At 41.0% G+C, this 19,145-nt stretch overlaps 1 protein-coding gene across 1 annotated transcript in view; it reads left to right on the top strand.

Annotated features, from left to right (window-relative positions):
* Positions 1–19,145, top strand: part of GNA12 (G protein subunit alpha 12) — a 40,098-nt gene that overhangs the window by 13,715 nt on the left and 7,238 nt on the right. The window contains exon 3 of the mRNA XM_058815667.1: positions 18,220–18,270. Within this exon, the coding sequence (XP_058671650.1) occupies positions 18,220–18,270 (51 nt within the window). The remainder of the gene's footprint in view (positions 1–18,219; positions 18,271–19,145) is intronic.

Here is a 19,145-nt window from a genome sequence, read left to right as displayed (position 1 = left end):
AAAAGCACTTGGCTGCATAAAAGGTTTTAAAATGCTGCTTCTGGATTAAACAAATTAGTAACACCTCAATACTTTGAACAAGTTTCCATATCTTACTTCTAAGTTCAGCAGAAGTATAATTCCCTCAATATATGGGAATAAGCAGCTGTACAATTCCTTTAAAAATTTAAAACTACATAATGTTTTAAAGAAAAAGGTGGTTTTAGGTGATGCCTAATTTGTAATTGCATATGATATGTATAAACCCATACCTTCATTTAGTTTAAACCCTTGCTGAATATAGACTTGTGTAAATAAATAGAAGCCAGATATAGTGGACTCTGAGAAAATAAATCTTTTCTGAACTGATTTTAACTCAGGCTAAAGAAAACCTCTGCATCAGCACTCTCTTTCTTCCCTAGTATAAGCGAGCTATTAAATGGAATATGCTTGGTTTAAACTGAATTTATTATCTTTAAAATAGTTCTTAAATCATCACCAAAATTTTGCAGCTTTACATTACTGTGATCCTGCTGAATGTGCCTTGACACTGTTTGAAAAAACAACCCCACTCAGCACTGGCATTTTCTTCACCCTCCTCTTGCAGTCAACTGAACCAGCTTTTTTTATAAATCATTGTTGTTATTTTGGCTTCAAAGCTGTAGGATTATTGGTGTGCTGTGAATGCTCTGTTTCTCCAGGAAGCTGTGGGACTGTTAAAAAGCAAAATACAGCGGTTGGTTGGTTGGCTAGAGCTGAAAATTGCAGTGTGCAGGTGCCTTCCTATGGTCTGCAGTGCCCAGCTCGGTGACTGACTCAGCAGTAACAAACTTGTTGAAAGAAAACAGCTCTGACCATAACCCTGTGCAATCTAAAAGCTGCTTCTCTGGCACCACAACAGCTGCCTCTGGGCATTTGAGTGTTTTCTGCTTCATACTCAGTGCCTACAAGTGCTCGTTGTAAATCCCTGTCTGGGTCTTTGAGCCTTTCAGAAGTGAGTGGGTGGATTCTACAATAGCAGGCTGCTTTTTTTTTTTTTTTTTGCTTTTGTCTTCCCAGCCTTTCTTAAAGCAGACGAACCAATTTTGCTTTCTTTTTCCAAACATCAGCCTCTCTCTCTTCCCCTACCCCAGCCAGTCCCCACCAACCCAAGTTCCTCTGTTCCTTGTATGGGAGCCAAGTGGTTTGGGGACAAAAGCTCCATTGTGTGTTTGCTTCCATTGTCACGTCTGTCCTCGTTTTTTAACTACTGGAATAGGAATTCCTTTGTAATCAGAATGGGATTCTTCTCCCTTCTCCCCTGCCCTCATTATCCCCCCACCCATTTTCTGTCTGTGTTAGAAAGGAATATTTTGGTCATGGGGATGTTTGTTCCTTGGAGAGTGCCTGTGATAGTTTGGGCAAGGGGCTGCAAATCCCCCAGTCCCTGCAGGAGGAGACAAATCCCACAGGGAATGTTCCTGAGAGCAGGCAGTGGGGTTTCCTGCAGGATTCAGCCTAATGGCAGCTGCTTGGGTGTATTTGGGAGTTTGGGTGGTGTATCTGCAGGCTCTTTTTCACCCACTAGTGACATTTCCTTTTATGCTATAAACCATGGTGGCCAAGGCCAAGACAGGAATTGCTTTGGTCATGTGGTTTCTGTTTTGGTGTGTGGTTTGGGGTTTTTTTGGTTTTTTCCATCCTCTCAGGTCTTTACTGTGAGAATGTGAGAAGCCATTCACTTCTCTTTAATGTGCCCAGAACAAAAAGTCTGACACAAGGTTAGATACTCTTTTGGCTTCTTACAGCTTGACATGCTTGATGTCATTGTGGATATAGATGGGACAAATGGGACAAAAATTATATTTTTGTCACGAGCAGAACAGATGGATAGTGATGAGCAAATCTGCCAAGGCCATCATGTGTCTTTAGCAGTTCTTAGAGCAAAATTGACGTTGTTGTTATAAAAAATATGTTCATGATCCATCACCAGAATATCAATAAAGATTGTTATTGATGTATTAATGTTATTATTGATGTTCCCTGCAGTGTTAAAAGACTTTCTGGTGTTTTAATAGCTCTTTTTAAAAGAAAAAATAAATGTCAGCATTAATGGGAAGTTGTGGTTCCTGAGAGGGAAGTGAGGCTCTTGCAAATATAGACAAAAACCTTAGTGCTGTGTCCATGGCTATTTTTAGCTGTGTGCACAGGGAATTGTATGGAACACTTCCATTAATACTTCAAATACTGAGAGCCTCTGAAGCTTTGCTTGTGGGAAGACTCTGGAAAATGTTTTAAAAACCCTTTCTTTTCATTCACCATTCTCTGGGTGAGAGTGAGGGGGAATTGGGGGATATTTGCAATAGCACAGAGGGTCACCCCTCTGAGAATTAACTGTGGGGTTTGCTGTTTTTCTTTTGAGCAGCCCCTGGAATTGGATAAATTCTGCCTGCCAGGACAGGAGCAGAGGGAGCAGCCTGCTCCTTGGGGTGGGAGAGCTTTGTGCTGCCTTCTCCCCATGCAAGGAGCTGATGGCTTCAGAGCCTCACAGGCAGTCAGCTGTGTGCTCTGGCCAGCGTGCAGGGGAGGCACCAGTCATTCACACTGATTCTCAGTTCAGGGTAGACAAACTGTGGCTTCAGTGTCTTTATTTTTGTACAGAAATGCTCAGTGCAGCAGTGATGTAATCAGGAGCTGGGCTGTACATCAGCCCCTGAGGCACTGGGAGATTTTGTAGCAGCATTTGGCTGAAGCCAAGTGAATTGAGAGATGGGGCAGCAGAAAATTGACTTCATGTGAGAAGTAGGTGACTTTGAAATGACACATTCAATGAAATCTACAGCAGTGGGCTGTATTTTGTCAGAATTCTTCAGTGCACTTTAACAGAGATTTCCTGCATCCTGAAGCACAGTTTCCAACTGGTGATTTCTCTTTCAGATGCAATGGAAGAGCAGAGGCAGTCCCAGAAGCAGGTTTGGAGGCAATTTGCTCTCTCAGCACATAGGGCAGACCCTGAAATGCAGGGATGTTTGTGCCTGGCATTGCTGTAAATCACTTTGCACTTGAGGAAATTCCGAGTGTCAAATCAAGCCCAGCTTATACAATTGGCTGTAACACAAAAATGAGCTCTTCCCTTTGCAAACTACTGTTTGAATATGAGCTTACACAAGAGACTCTGAATGTTGCCCATTCTGCAAGGATGATTTTTTTTCCCCAGAGCTGTGAAATTCTCATATTTCATCAGTGAAATCCATTGAGGCTTGACCAGTGCTGGTGAGATGTACAAAGGCAATAACCACACTGTTCAAAGTGCCAGCCTGGGAAATCTTGTTACAATTTAATGCATGTAATTGGGACTAGGCAGCAACTCTGCCAAATTACTTTTGAGCCCTGCATGGGTATTTCCTAGCTTGCAGAACTCCTGTGAAACTAAATTATTTCTGGGAAGTTACGTGGTTTTTTTGTTTTCTTTTCTAGATCTGGATGGGACATACCACTCTAACCCACAAATTTTTTTACAAAACAAGGGATTGACAGTAAAGCTACAAAGCAGAAACTCATGTTTGCTGTTGCTGAGCCTTAATTTTTTGTATTTGCACACTGTTAGTGCTAGTGAAAGTCAAGTGCATCTGTATCTAACAATATTATATTCTTTCTTTCTTTTTGAAGCTGATTATGAAGCTGTGGATGGTGAATTGGCTTGTCTGAATCATAGTATGTGCAAGGAATGATAATGCTGTATTTTTTATATATAACACAATAATAGTTGATTATAATCTGGTTTTATGTTAGAGTTCTGTAAAAGTGGCCTTATCTGAAACAAGATGTCATATTAACCCAAAAGATCACTGCAGACTTTACCGAAAGATCACTGACTTGCTCTGGACTCAAATAGAAGGTAGAGTTATGAAGATATTTCTTATTTAAATATCTGAGCAAGATTTTGGGCCAGTGTCACAACAATTAAATGCCAGAGATCCAGATTTAAGTTCTAGTTCTGCTTCAAATCCCAAGACCTCCAAAGTTTCTGGTCAGGTTCTGGAGTCTGACTCATCTTTGTACAGCAGGGAAGTTAATTGCTTGTTTAAGTGTAATGCTGCAAAGCCTGGTGGCTGCTCTGCAGCAGGAAGGATTAGCAGCTGGAGTCCCTGGCTTCCATTCCTGTCTCTATGACCAAATTTAAATTTTTTTTCAGACCAAGATCTCAAGTAAGAACTCTCAAACAGAAGTGGTATTTTGTTAAAGGAGGTGAAAGTTAACAGGCTATAGTTTAGGGTTTTTTTAAAAATTGAGCGACAGCAAAGCAAAAAATGCAGAAGGAAACCTTCATGCAAAATTCTGTGAGTACTGGCTAAGGCTGTAGAGTTTGCCAATTTGCATCTGCAGAAGTTCAGTCCTCAGTCTTAAATTTGCAATATTCTAAAAATGAATGTTTAAATGAGATATGTTAATGGGCTTGCTGCCAGCAGAGAGCTCCTGGAGCAGTGCAGGCTTTGGCTGTGCCAGTTTGTCTTGACAGTCAGGGAGGGATTCAGGCAGAGCTGGAGATGTTGGCTGTCACCCACAGCAAGGAATGCTCCACTTGGTGCTCTCAGCTTTGCTTGAAGTGCCATTGAACAAGAGGTGAGAAGAACTTCCATTTAAAGTAGGCTGGATTCACAACCATTTAGAGAATCACTGCAAATCGTTTTGAATTCTTGAAAATCTGCTCTTGCAAAGTCTTTCCTCAGTGACAAGAGCTGCTCTCTGAGGCAAAAGCAACATAAGAAAGCTGTGATGGGTAAAAGAGTTATTAGCCATTCTTAAATACTTTCTGCTATTGGAGAGAAATAAGAACTAGAAAGATGATGAATTATGACTTTTTAAAAACCGTGCAAGTGGAAAGGTCTTGGAGAACAGCAGTTTGTGACTGTACCTACCTGAAACCTCAACCAAGCACTGAGTGCTAAATGAAAGAAGAAGAAAATAGAAGATTCTTGCCATAAATTTCTCCTGACCTTAGGTTATGACAAAGTGCAACAGCTGGGTGAAATGTGGCCTGCATGGAATTGGGAGGATAAGTTGGAAAGTAATGAGCAGATCATACATAATAAATAAGTGGATAACAAGAAATTGATATGCCTACCATATGGGAGCTGAGATGGATCTGAATAAAAAGAGCTGTGCTACTGGCTGTCCTGCTCTTCTGTGTAGTGAATTCCCAGCACTCAACAAATTTTTAATTTTTACATTATTTAAAGATCAAAAACTTTGGGCAAAATCACCTCCAAAGTCTGTAAGATGTGCAGTTAATGCACTTCATTAATGCTCTGCTCTCTGTGGGTACCAAAAGGCTGAAATTCAGACTGAGTGTGAACCGACCTTTAATTTACAGATTCTTGAAGGCAGATTAAAATGGTACTATGTAAGGCTTCCTGTAGCAGCTTTTTCTGCTGCTGGCTCTTGGAAGCCAATACATACTGACTGTTTTTGGTGATTAAGATAAGTAAGAGAAATAATTTCATATTTACAGCTGCCATGGCGAAAATTCATTGCAAACATTTGCCTCTTGCCTAATGATTGCCATCTTTTTGGTTGAAAGATTTCTTTTTTCTTATATATATTTTACAAAGTACAGACTTTTTTTTTTGTCTATACGTCTTAGTAATTGAGCCCCTTAGAGAACTGTCTGGGTGTCCCAAAAGGTTTTTTACTCATCCTTACCTTTCTGTGTGCATATGGAAGTGGTTATTGTTTGCTGCCTCACCTTCAACAACAGCACTGAAACCCTAAATCTAATATTAACACTGAATCTAATGTTCTTAAGCTGGAAAAGCCCTTTTGGCTCTCAGCTCTGGAGAATAAATGCCACCTTGGTTCTGGAAAGAAGCTTTGATTTTATTATGCATAAAATAATTAGAAAAAATACTCTGTATGTTTGTCTTTGCAGAATTGTTGTTCTAAGCCCTAATTAGTGCTACTCTAAATCTTGCAGGACTGTATTGAATATGAGGATTTGTTCAGAGCAAGTACAGCTGTAATTAATCTTTGCATTCCCATCAAGAAATGCTGGCACATGCTGTGAGAAACAAGGAAGGAAACTTTCAGTTCAGGCTGTCTGAGCCAGTACCCAAGTGCAGCTACAAACCACTGGAGTAATCTCTTTATCCCTTTCTAGTGTGCAGGAAAGGTCTGGGCAGAGACAAATCCAGCCCAGTGAGCTTTGATTATGCTGTTTAATTTCATACTCAGAAAGTTACTAATGCACCTCAATCATTCAGGAGACTTTAAAATTGGCAACTATTACCAGCTTAGAGATTCCCAGTGATGAAAATGTATTCCAGAAATCTGAGAGGTTGGGCATATTTAAAAGTGCACCCTTTGAATGACACAGAGAATCTAATGAAGAATTCCTTCTGAAATTTGATGGAAGCTGGAGGGAACTCATATTCAGTAATGAGCATCTGCATAGGTTAAAGTTATGGTAGCACAAGGAAAACTTTTATTTGAGTTGCTACAAAAATACTTCATTATGCAGAGACATATATGTTAATGTTTTTATGCCCAAAAAGAAAGAATCCTGTTTCTAGTGGAAAGGCTCCACTTGTCAGACTGGTTTCATCCATTCAGTCTCAAAGATACAATTGAAAAGGAGACATTTATATTTTTGTTCCCATGATATGTAAGTTCCAAGTTCTTGGTGTATGAAAGCTACATGCACTGCCTGAAGATCAGCAAGGACTGGCTTAGCTGTGTGAAGGAAAAGAGAGATCTCCTGCTACTTTGTGTGCTGCATTAGCAGTTTTCTGACCCTGTGGTTGGTTTCAGGAAATAGAGGGGCAAAACAGGCACTGCCCAAGAAGAGGTGCCTGGTTTTGTTAAGCCTGTCTCCCTGACATGGCTCTCTCTGCTCAGAGCAGCAGTGCTGACAGTGCACTTCAGAAAGTTCCAGTTTTACAAGTCAGCCTTTTGTACCTCATTTATATATTCTTTGTAGTGATTTAGCTTGCTTTTGGTACCCATTCAGCTTTTTATTGGTACCAAACCTTGCACTTTTCACCTAGAACTGGGACAGCGAGCAAGGCTGTTTTCAGTGCCTTTAAAAATGTTCTAAAAGGTTCCCTTGAGAAAAAACAGTAAGAGGTTCAGGCTTGGATTTTTCAAAGGGGCCACTGAATTTAATAGGATAATGGGTAATGAATGCTTTCAGGCTTTCCTGAATATCCTAGTTTATTGTAAGCTATGTAGGATCAAGAACAAGTAACATGAGCAGATGAACAAATAAGCAAATCATTAAAAACTAGGTCTGTTTTTATGAGAGAGTCTTATTGGCAAATCTTCTGTATTTTTATACTTAGCAGATATTTGAATTTGTTCTTTACTTATCACAATGATAGTGAATTATGTTTAATGAGCCCATGTTCTTGAAAAGGTGGGACCTGACAGAAAGCTGAGGAGGAAAATGCAGGTGGGATGGTGAGGCAGCATGCTCAGGTCCCATGTTGTACCCTTGCCACCTACCCAAACCCTGACCTTTCTGCAATGACTTCTCAAACAGATTGTAATGTCTTTAACCTGCTCTTCTTCTGTTTTTCCCCCTGCTCCTGCTGTCTCCCAGACAAGCCTGGTTTGCTTTAAAACATGGAGAGTTTCACTGAAAGCACACCACTCTTGACTCCAGCTTACCTTGGGCTGTAGCTCTGGGCAGTGATGCCAGTGAGCAATGGGAAATGGTAATTTGAGGGGTTCTGCTTTGCACTGAGCTCTTGGTTATCTGGGTGGGATTTTTGGAAGCTGCTCTTGGAGAAGAGACAGATGCAGCCTGGGGGTGACACACTGGGGAAGGAACAAGCCATGGGCATCACAAGTGGGCACAAATTGCCTTAACCTGGTGCTTGCCAAGGTGTGATGACAGAGTCTTTATCTCACTGATCCTTCTCCCAAGCAATGGTTCCTTTCCTGAGGAACTAAGATTACTGTACCTCAAAGAGTTGTTTTGTCAGTGTTTGTGTTCTGGGTTACTGGAGGATCTGAAGTGGTCACAGACTGTTCAAATCCAGGCTCTGTTTCACAGCAGCTCTTGAGTGTGGAGGAGGAAGAGGAGGTGAGCAGAGGAAGGGAAGAAACAATGTTTAACTCTTGACTTCTGGGTTTGTGTGCAGTGGTAGCTGTGCAGCAGGGGAGGGTTTCATAGATGACTTAAGATGCATCTGAATGTGCTGCTGTTCCAGGAAATATCTCAGTGCTCCAAAGTGCTACAAACCAAGCAGCTGATAAGCAAACACTGGTGGAGGGAGCAGAGCTGTTGAGTGCCTTCCCAAAGGAGAAGGGTGAGGTTAGCTCAGTGTTTCACTTCTCCTTTCTCAGCTGCACTGCTGGAAAAGCTTCTGTCACAAAGGCAGCCTGGTCCTCACCTTCTCTAGTTTGCAGCTACCCCTAAAGCAGCTCTGAGGAGCAAACCTGTTTCTCTCAATTATTGACTCAGGATTTGGGGGAGGGCAGGAAAAATTCTTGGAAACATCATGCAAGATTTTCTGTTTGAGAAAGTGGAAAACATGTTGCTCTGAGAAGTAATTTATTGACACCTTTCAAATGTCTCCTCTGTATACAACACAGATTCCTGCAGTCAGACTGAGGCAGACTTGTGCTTCACTTGGCTTTGCTCCTGAACAAACTGTTGCTGTTTGTCCTTAGAAGGTCTGCTCTCCACCCCACCCCCAAAGCTCTTAATTTGACTTGCTTTCCTTGATACTCCCTTAATTCCACTTTGGAAAACTCAGTAGAATCTCAAACTGAAAAAGCACTGCTTTATTGATGGAATTCTTTCCCATTTAATTCCACCTCTGGATTTAAGGCTTTGATCCATGTGGTTTCAGTCTGGTCAGAGTACAGCAGTGAATCAATCATGGTGTTGGACGTGGGCAGGAGACAAAAGAACACCTACTGTATTCTCCTTTTCTGTCCTTTCTTGCAGCCCAGCACATGCATTCCTGCTTGCAGGGAGTTCAGCTGCCCATCCACGTGGCTGGACTGCTGCCCTCTCTTCAGTTCAGTAGGATGTGACCAAGGCTTTAATTAGGATTTTTTTAATAGGCTAGTCTGCTCAACAGCTTGGAAAAGTTTGTTAAACTCACTTCATTTTCCACTTCATTTTCTTCTATGTGTTGCTGAGGCCTTAAGGATAGAAGCTGCCACCTATTTCTAATCACAGATTTCATCTTTAGATTTGTTTTCAGATCTGAAAGAGAACAAATTCTGAAGTTGAAAGTAGTCCAGGTTGCATGAAATCTTCATACTGAAGTATCAATAGGGTGGAGGTTTAAGTGCAGATTTGAAGAATTCCTCCTCTCATGCCAAAACAGATGTCACAAAGGGAGAGACTATTTAGAATAGCTGATATGTTTTGATGTGAATAGATAAAAAACCTTGCAAGGTAATGCAGGATGAGAATCCCCATTGATTGGAAAAGCACTGGGGGGCAGACAGGGTAACAACAGGCAGAAACTGCACCTCAGGGCTGGTCAATTCTGAGTCTCTTAGAATTCACAAATACCAAACTTTTATTGAAAAAGGACGTTTTTGTTTCTGGGGCAAATGATTTTTGAGAGTCAGCTGTGAAGCTGCCTTGGGGAGTCCCTCAGACCTGCAAGCCTTGTGCTGTCTGTGGCTGAGCCTGCCAAGCACTGAGGTAATGGGCATGGGGCACAACGTCAGAGTAATGTAAGCAAGGTGGAACTTAATTGCTGTCTGCACTCTATTCTCTACACACTTGATTTTCTAGAAATCAAACTGTTAAATAGCACACCTGAGTGCAGCTGAGACTTAGGTTGCATTTTAGCTGAGTTTTGCCTAAAACCTTTCTTTCAGATTCTGAGCAGCTTTCTGAGTTTTGCAAGGCCATCATTTTATTCTGCCCATCTAAAAACATCTCAGTTGTATACATACAGAAAATGAGAATCTTACTTAGAACAAAATTTTAAAGAAATATGAAGGATGAATGACACTTTGCAATCCTTATAGTCACCATTTAACAACAGACAAATATCAGTATGACAAGTCTGAGCTGATATTCCCCAGAAAGTGGAGCATTAGGGCACTGCAGCAAATCTTTGCTGTGTAAGTAGAGCAGGAAGCATCGTTCTGCAAGATACTCAAGGTTATGCCTCTTGTAAGTGCATCCAAGTTGCTGAGCTTTCCAGCTGGCCACCTGCCATGGAAAAGTCCAAGCTTAACATTCTCTCATGGCTGGTGTTAGCTGCTTTTTCAGCCCACAAGATCTAAGATATTTATTTCCCATCCCTTGATCTGATAAGATTTGAAAGGGAAACTCACTGGTAAACTTGTGATTTAGTCTTGATCAGATAGTCAGTACTGCTGACTAGATTAATTCAGGAGGTACTTTTTTTTTTTTTGTCACTGTCTGTTCTAGTTCTGCAGATGTCTCCTGTAAACAAAGCAAGTTTCTGGTTTGCATTCTGACCTGATGGGAGTAAGGAATAACTGGACTATGCATCATTCCAGGGGATGCAGAAACATCCAGCTGCTTCTAAATTCTGCCATAGTGGTTGAAGATGCCCATTTTTCATGGCAGCTGCCCACAGAGAATAAATGGGATAATTTACTGGTGATAGGCCAGAATCTTGGCTCCATTCCTCCTTGTGCAGTCAGGACTTTGTTCTAGCAGTGCAGGGGTGCTGGCTCAGTGCTGTTGGGGTGCTGATGTGGCTGTGCCTGGGATGAGGAGCTGAGCCTGGCGTGTGCTCACTCAGCTCCACGAGAACCTCCGGAGAGGAGATGAAAGAGCCCTGGCAGCACTTGCAGACAATGAATTCCCTTGGACAGTTGGCAGGGAAACAGGAAGGAATCCTTCCATGGGATGCTTAGGAGTAGGTCTGGCAGCCACCCGTGCCAGCCCTGAGCCGGGCTCGCTGCTGATCTTGGATGCAGTTGTTGGACTATTTTAGTTGTTTAAACATAGCTGTGATTCTTCCACATGAATTTGGTCTATATCCCCTTGCATCCACTCCTCAACTCTTGCTAGCTGCTGGTCAGTGAAGGGTAGGACATGCTGAATCCCTGTTAATCCTTAACCCCGATTACGGATTTTTCTAGATTTATTTTTTTGAAAGCTAATATTTAACATATTTATGTTACACTTTTTGTGTTGTTTGTGGCCAGTACTGTTTTCTCTGCTGTTTGCACCTGTTTTTTTTCCAGCCACTGCAAATCTGTGAAGCAGAAACAGCAGTGATTAAGACAGTAAGTATGAGTAAAATCAAAATTACAGGGTTTTTTTGTTAATGTTTCTTGAAGCTTTTAGTGTAGGATGGAGCCTGCCTTAGTCTATTAACAGAAAATTCCTTTCTTCCTGGAGGCACTGCTGCTGGTGTGCATATTTGAGACAAATGAACAGAATTGTTAAACTAGTCCAAAAGTAATTTATCTCATCTACATCCTGTTGATGTAGAAATACTTAGAATTTCAGGAAAAAATGTAACTCTAGTTTTCCCTTGCAGCACTTGGGAGAAAGAATTGCTGTATTAGATTGCTGGAAAAAGCTAACACATGTTAAGAGTTGCCCTCAGCAAAGAACCCTGCTCCTGTGTGAGTGTTTCTTTGCTGCAAGGCTGGAATTGCAGTCACAGGATTCCACAAATCTTAGTACTGATGTGGAAGCTCTGATTAACCTATGGTTTTTCTGGAGAATTAAATAAATATTTATCACCTATTATTTTCCATATGCTTAAAAGCACAGCTAGGCCATGTGTCATGGAGGATGAGTTGATATAAACCCACCCTGTCATGTACAAACACATTTTTCCATTGCCTGTTTGGACTGAGATGACAAATAATGAATTTTTTAAATATTTTCAGATCTTAACATCTGATACCTACAGTATGTGAACAGGCAGGAGAAAGGAGAGGTAATTTTTAGAAGTTTGGAACCATATGGTATTTTTTTGTAGTTGGCATGTTTGTAGGGTCCAGATAGCAGCAAGTTGGATAAGCACTGGAGTTGCTGGATGGGAGCCAGGAGCTCAGTCTGTTGTTAAAGAGGAAGTTAAATAACACTGGAGAGATTTGATAGCTGGAATTCTGTACAGCTTAAATAAGAAGTGGTTGGTCTCTGTACTGGAGCTGGTGATTTAATGAAACATTAATGTTTGTCTTGTGTCAATAAATTTCGATGTCCAGACAGGATGTAGAATATCTGTAGAGCAGAATTGCAGTGTCCAATGGGCATCAGCATTACAGGGCAATTTAGTTTACTTCAGCATCCTCTGGGGGAATTCTTAACAAGCACAGACTTGCTCACCTCCTTGGAAAATAATACTGAATTCATCAGCTGTCAGAGAGGAGAGAACACATTTCTGGCTGCAGTAAATCCATGCCCTGTTAGCAGTGGGGCTGAATAGAAGTGCAGATTTAGCAGGAATCTCTTGAAGGAGCCTGCAGCCTTGGGGAAGGGGAGTTGTTTATTTGTAGCTGTCCCTCAGGAGGGTTTCAGCCCTTGGGCAGAAGCAGGGTGCAGAGCCTGAGCCCTTCACTTCCCAAGGATTTGTGAGTTGTGGTGGCAGGGTGTCATCCTGCTGCTTGTGTCCAGTTTGATGGTGAGGTTTTGGTTCTAATTTAAGTTCCCAAAACCTTGGCTAATCTAACTCCTGAACATTTTAAAGTGCTGGGCTCCTGGTTATTTTATAACCTGGCTTCTCCCTTGGGCCTCTTGCTTTTCTAAAACATCTGAAGTGGTGACATTCAGACCCCTTACAGTCAAGAGGTGATGGACATCCCAGGAAACCTGGAAAAGGGGAGATCTCAGTGTTTGCAAACAAAGATTTTGCTTTTTGTCTCTGTGTCTCAAGCAGCCCTCATGGAATAGTTCCTTAGATAAAGGCCAGCTTTGGATGAAATTGTGTCATTGCTTTCAGTCCATCCCATTTATGTATCCAAGATCTCAGAGCTGGGAGATTCCCAAACATCTTCCTAGGGTCTCCTGGATTCCCTCTGTGTTTCTCAGCCCTGCTGCTGAATGTTTTCAGCTCCTGAGCAGAGGGTGGATGCCCAACACTGCTGTTTTTATCTGGATATTTTATCTGGATGTGGTGTCCTCTCACCTTGCAGACTCTGCTGCAGTTTGTGGCTGTTATTTGCAGTATCTGTTTCTCTGTAGTGTGGGAATTCTGTTAGATCTGTATTTTGTGTTCTGTTTGATCTGTGTTAGATGCTTCCTTGAAGTACAACATTTCCTTCCTCTGTGGTTTAATCCATCATCTGAAACAAGCTAAGACTGACAGGTCTACCTTAAGTTGTGCACTCTAAATTTAGCAGCCAGAGACAGAATGATCAGGAAGGGCTAAATTAATATTATGTCAAAAAGGCCTTGGGACAAGGAAAGGAAAAAAGCCAATTTGGAACAGAGGGTCCCCTTTCAAGTCTTGTAGTTCAGAGCAGAATATAGAGGAACTGCTTTTCAGCAGGAAAAGTTTGAAATGAGCCAGTATTTTGGGGAACTGGACAATGGGATGTGTCACTGTCCTTTATGGTCTGACCAAGGCTCACTCTAAATAACTGGGGGTTACAGTGGCAGGTTGATAAATTCTGGCCTTGCAGAACATGTCTGATTTTCTGGGGGTATTTTAAAGATTGCTGTGCATTATTTTCATGCAGCAAATACTGCTTGGGATCCCAGACCAAACTGAGGCTATCAATGGCAAAGGAAGTGATGCCAGATTAGTTATAATATTTCTGTGTGCAGATTTCCAATGTGCTCTGAATGTAGCCTGAAGGGACAGGGATGTTGAGTTCAATCATTATTTTCATGGTGACTTATTTGGAGCTCATGTTAAGATGGCATTCACATTGCCCAAAGTATGTAGATTAAAAATTCTTTTTTTTTCATGGCTTTCGCCCCTTGAGAATGCTGTGGTCAAAATAATCTAGCATATAAAAAGAGTTTTAGAGGACTATTTCAGGAAGCAGGAGTATATGTTTACATTTCAACTTTCCTCCCTTTCTCTTCCACCAGTCACTTTTTAAACAAATTGCACTATTTTCTCTGGCTTCACCAAACTTTATACAGTAGATAGGCCAGTTTCAAAGAATAACAATTTTTTTTTTAAATAATCCAATAGCAATACTGCACTGTGGGCTCATTTGAGGCCTTCTGTTTGTGTTTCTTGATTCCCCCAGTTCCCAGATGTGCAGTGACTCATCCCCCTGAACAATGGGAACAGCATCTCCAGCTCCTTCTCTTGGTCCCAGTGGCAGAACTGTTACTCAGAGGGAGGGGAGCTCCGAGTGACACAGTGAGTCACCCCAGCTTTGTGGTCACTCCTGTGTGGGGAGCAAGGAGTGGAGCACCAGTGGTCACTGCTGTACTCTGGGGCTCTAGAAAAGGATCATCTGAGCTACATGAAATTCATAACTCAGAGGTCAATGCTCCCTCCCCCGCAGCTGTCCCATAAAACACGGGCTGTGGGTGCAGGAGACACCACTGCAACATCTTGATTTATTATCAAGGAGGATGAAAATCCATAGAAATAGCCAACTGCCTTGTGACTTTGCAGTGTGAAATGTGCTAATCAAGCACTAGTTAAAAATAAAATAAAATAAATAAGAAATGTCAGTGTGTAAATGCTTCACTGACAGACTTTGCTCAGACTGTGACAGGACAGGGCTTCCTGTCTCAGTATTGTGCTGGTTGAAATGAATGTCTTTCATATTTTAAAAGGCTTATTTATGAATAATGTTAAAATATTTTTAAAGGAAATAGTGTACTATTAGGACAATGCAAGACACGAGTCTTTAAATCTGAAAGGCAGGAGCTCAACAACTTTCTATGAGCACCATTGATCTGAAGAAGTTTCTGGAGCTGCCACAGTTTTTCTTGCAACATCAGCCTGTAAAAGATCTGATCTGGATCTTTTTTGTTTGTTTTCTAAGTGAACACACCACGATGTGATTATATTCAGGGAGTTAGACTTTGTATAAATACACATAGAGGGTATAAATATACATATATTATAAATAACTTCAGCTTTCATTTCTACTTTGCAAGCATAGCTTGAAATAGATTGTGACGTTAAAATAAGCTTTCTTTTTCCCCAACAGAACCATTAAAATACTGAAATTGAAGTCATCAATCTGCATAAAGTTATTTTTAGTATCTGATGAATCAATTGCAAATATTTGCTGACACTTTTACAGGAAGTCATGGTCATGGACCTGAAATAACTGGCTGAGATCTGGAGGAGGAGAGCACTTGAACTGCTAATCCAGCTTTGAATGGAGCTGAATTGCTGGGTGGATATTGGGGAAACACTAAATATTTGCACTGAAAAAGCCAAACCCGCTTCTTTATGGCCAGTGTCATGAAGAGAAAAAATAATTCAACACAAAAGAGACAGCTGATATTTATTTTGATAATTACTTGCTTTGAATGGAAAATCTACTTTCATTTAGAAACTGTGTGTGTATTTTTATATACATACATTTATATACATAAGCTTTTGTTTGTGTGTGTGTATAATGCCCAAAGCATGAGACAGCTTTGCATAAATAATAATTTATTAGTGAATTCAAAAGTCCATTGAAGTGCAGCTTGATATAAAACTCTGTGAATTTGACTTCTAGATGTAATTAATATTACTGTCTGAATGACTAGGAAAAATGAATATAGAAAGGAATGTTCAGTTAGTATAATTGTTCTAATTAGAAACATTAATAGCAAACAGTTGTGAAACCTGGAGTTTCCATATTTTCCTCATTTAATACATTACATGTTACTCATCACATCAGTTAATGCCCCGTGCCTGTGTGTGCTGCTGCCTGGAGGAGCTGAATGTGCTTCCCAGAACATCCCAGTTTGCTGGAAATCTGATTAAGATGTAGGACAAGGTTATTCCAGAAGCCCTTGGAGCAGGAACTGAGTTCACACTTCCCTAGAACTTGATGAAGAATCATTAATCAGGGAATCATTAAAGCAGGAGGTTTTGAGTGTGCACACTGGGTTTGGGCTTATTACTCTGGCACGTTTTTGGTAGGTGTTTTTCCTCCCTTCATGTTTGTGTGCTTTAATGTTTTGAGGGTTTTTAAACTTCAAACCCTCTGGAGCTCATTGAGGCTTTGTTGTTTTGGCTGGAAACAGATATTTTGACTTAGGTCCTGGATGCCTTTGGATTCTGTGCTAGAAGAGAATATTCAGATTCCTTCAGATCTGTTAGATCATGCATATGGTGCTCACACCTGTTCCAGCCACCTGACTTACCCAGCTCTCCCAGTGCTCTGCCATTGCTGATGAAAATTTCCCTGAATAAATTACATGGCTTAATTGCAATGTTAATAAGAGCTGGGTAAGAATCTAGAGAAGTCTGTTTTCCTTACATCAGACATGAACGTGTATTTTTCCATTAATCAGTTGATTTTCTTAGCTCCCTATCAACATACAGAATGTCAGTGTGATGGATGGTGGGGTGGGAATTAGGGGAGGCAGAAGCTGTAAATCAGGAGATCCTGTCTGTGTCCCTGCATTTCACAGGCACGTGGCTGCTCCTGCTCCAGCCTGGGAGGGGGGACAGACAGACAGGGACAGACAGGAAGGGAGTCTTGCAGCAGCTGGGTAGAAAACTGGAAGAATGTCCATCAGAAATGGCCCCTTTGCAGTATTTTTGCACATCTGAAGGAGCTGTGTGGGATGGAGCACAACAGATAGAGAAGGGGGTTTTTGTGGCTTCAGTGGTCTTTTCTTTCTGGGCTGTCCCATCTCCTGAATATGACTAATGCTGTACAGGAAGCCCTTTTCTCTTATTCATGCAGTCTGTGATATCTCTTCTGATCCACAGAGTGCCAAAAAATGCAGGAAATTACTTTCACCTTATGAAAATTCATGATTGTAAGGAAGCTCTTAGAGCAATTGTTCTTTGGAAACTTCCCCTCTCCCCCACCCCACCCCCCAAAAAAAGAAGTGTTTTTTTTTTTTCTGCCAGCAATCCATTGTAAATCTTTTGTTGATACGTGGTAGTCTTTTGCAAATCCGTGTGTTCTCTCTCCTTTATGAAAAGAACACTTCCAGTTTTGAATGTTAGAAAACAATAAGCTGCAGCTCCTTTTGTGTGTGCCTTCTGCTGGGAGTGTGTACTTGTCCAACACTGAGTCCTCTGATCTCCAGTCTGGTTCCTCACAATGAACTGTTGTGTTCATCTGTTCAGAGTTGTACTGGGGGCAGGATTTCTGTTCTGTCTCAGGGCTATGGTGTAGAGGAGGATGTGGGGTTTAAGAGTTTATATTGCAGCTGGAGTACTTTGAGGAAGTTCCATTCTGAATTAGTGACTTGGTGAGGGCACCTACTGTCATTTGGTCGTGACTGACAGCCCTGCTCTGGGATAAGGAATGGATTTCCCTGCCTAAAATCACTAAAAGGCAGCAGGATTTTCCACTTTATCATTCACATGACATGGCTACAACTCCAAGGCATATCCTGAACAATAAAGAAGACTTACTGAATTACTTCTTCATGAAAGGAAGCATTTGCTGGAGGGTTTCACTCCAGAGTAGTCTGCATCTGTATGGAAACAATATTGTTATTTCTTTAAAAGTCTGTGCAGGGCTTCTTGTCCCCACTTAATGCAGAGGGGCCCTTAGTTTGATAAAACACCAAATCCTCTTACACAAGAGTAAATTTTCACACAAGAATGACTTCTCCCTGAACACATTTCTATTTTCTTCTTGATAAAATTGCTAAAAGACTTTTCACAAGATGAGCAAGTCAGTTATTAAAAGTCTTGAGCCCAGAAGGGGAGCTGTCTGTATAAGAGCAAGTCCTTGAAAATGCTCCTTTTTTACTTTGTTTGTGACAAGCAAGTCTAGCTTAAATCATCATAAATTGTGGGAGACTTACATCTTCCACTTTTCTAGGATATGCTTTTGTTCACTGTTATGAATTTTAAACAAACTAGACTGGTTTCTTATAAGTGTTTCATTTTTTACTCCCACTCAGTGTCAGTTAACTGCACTTATCTTACAAGGGGAAAAAAGCCAAATTCTTTAAGTCAAAGAACTGACTTTATAACACTACTCTTTTATTGTAGAGATTTACTGGATAGATCTGAGCATTTGTGCAAATCTCTTCTCAACTTAGAGTAATACCACCATTAGATCACCAATATATTTTTCTAACTGGAAAAATCAGTTAGACCTCAGTTCATGCTGGGCAGAAGGCCTTGGTTCTGTTGGATTTGCTGTCCTAGACACAAGCTCACTTCCCATATCTTTGCTTTTCCACAGGGGGAATCAGTGAAATACTTCCTGGATAACCTGGATCGGATCGGTCAGCTGGTAAGAAACTTCTCCTTCTGAAGCACAGAGCTCCAGGAGCCAAGGAGAGCCTGAGTGTGCTGTGATTAATGGGGTTTGCTTGGGGGTTTTGGTTTGTTTATGAAATAATTACGCATTAAATTCAGTGTTCTTTCTGTAGGAACAGTAAATTGCAGCTTTCTGAAACTGAAGCTTAGCATTTGTTTAATCTTTTTTGACAGACAACAAATGGAAGTTGTATTTGTGCACATGTTTTATCAGCCCTTCTGTGCAGTCTCTGGATCTCATTTGCTTTTCCTGATGTTCTGAGGGCTGCTGCTGCGTAAGGTAGCAGAATGAAACCTTAATAAAATAAAAACCATTCCTGGCACTTGTAGGATTCAAAATCTGTAATGGAAACAAACATCTGTCTGGACACTTGGAGGAGAAAGAAGAGAGATGATTTTCCTAAACAGTAGCAATGATAAGGCTCTGAAGAACAAATTTCTCTACAGCAGTAGATTGGGCCAGAGCCTGTGGTGGAATCTGTTGCTGTACTTGCTGGTCATAGTGTGAACCTGGAAGAAGAATTTCCAGTAAAGGTTTCAAGATGGTCCTTGTAAGAGTAATGAACTGTGGAAAAGCTACATTAAAAAAAAAAAAAAAAAAACTTTTAGTGATAAGTTGATCTGCTTTATTGAATGCTACCTAAGTGGCAGTAACACTGTAGCTAAGAATTTCATGATGAAAAAATACATTTCAATCTTAAACCAAGAGGCTTGATGGATGGAAGTGTGAAGTAGTGAATTAGTCCTTTATTTTTGTTCTCATATGTCTCAGGATCCTCTGTAGCTGTTTACCAGTCTTGAGCTAAATGGTCAAGAGGCCAGTGTTTTAAAGCTGAGTATTCATTCTTT

The sequence above is a fragment of the Ammospiza caudacuta genome, chromosome 17, assembly GCF_027887145.1.
Source record: "Ammospiza caudacuta isolate bAmmCau1 chromosome 17, bAmmCau1.pri, whole genome shotgun sequence".
Classification (NCBI taxonomy): Eukaryota; Metazoa; Chordata; class Aves; order Passeriformes; family Passerellidae; genus Ammospiza; species Ammospiza caudacuta.
Note: the sequence above shows the minus strand (reverse complement) of the source record. Positions and strands in the feature narration are given on the sequence as shown.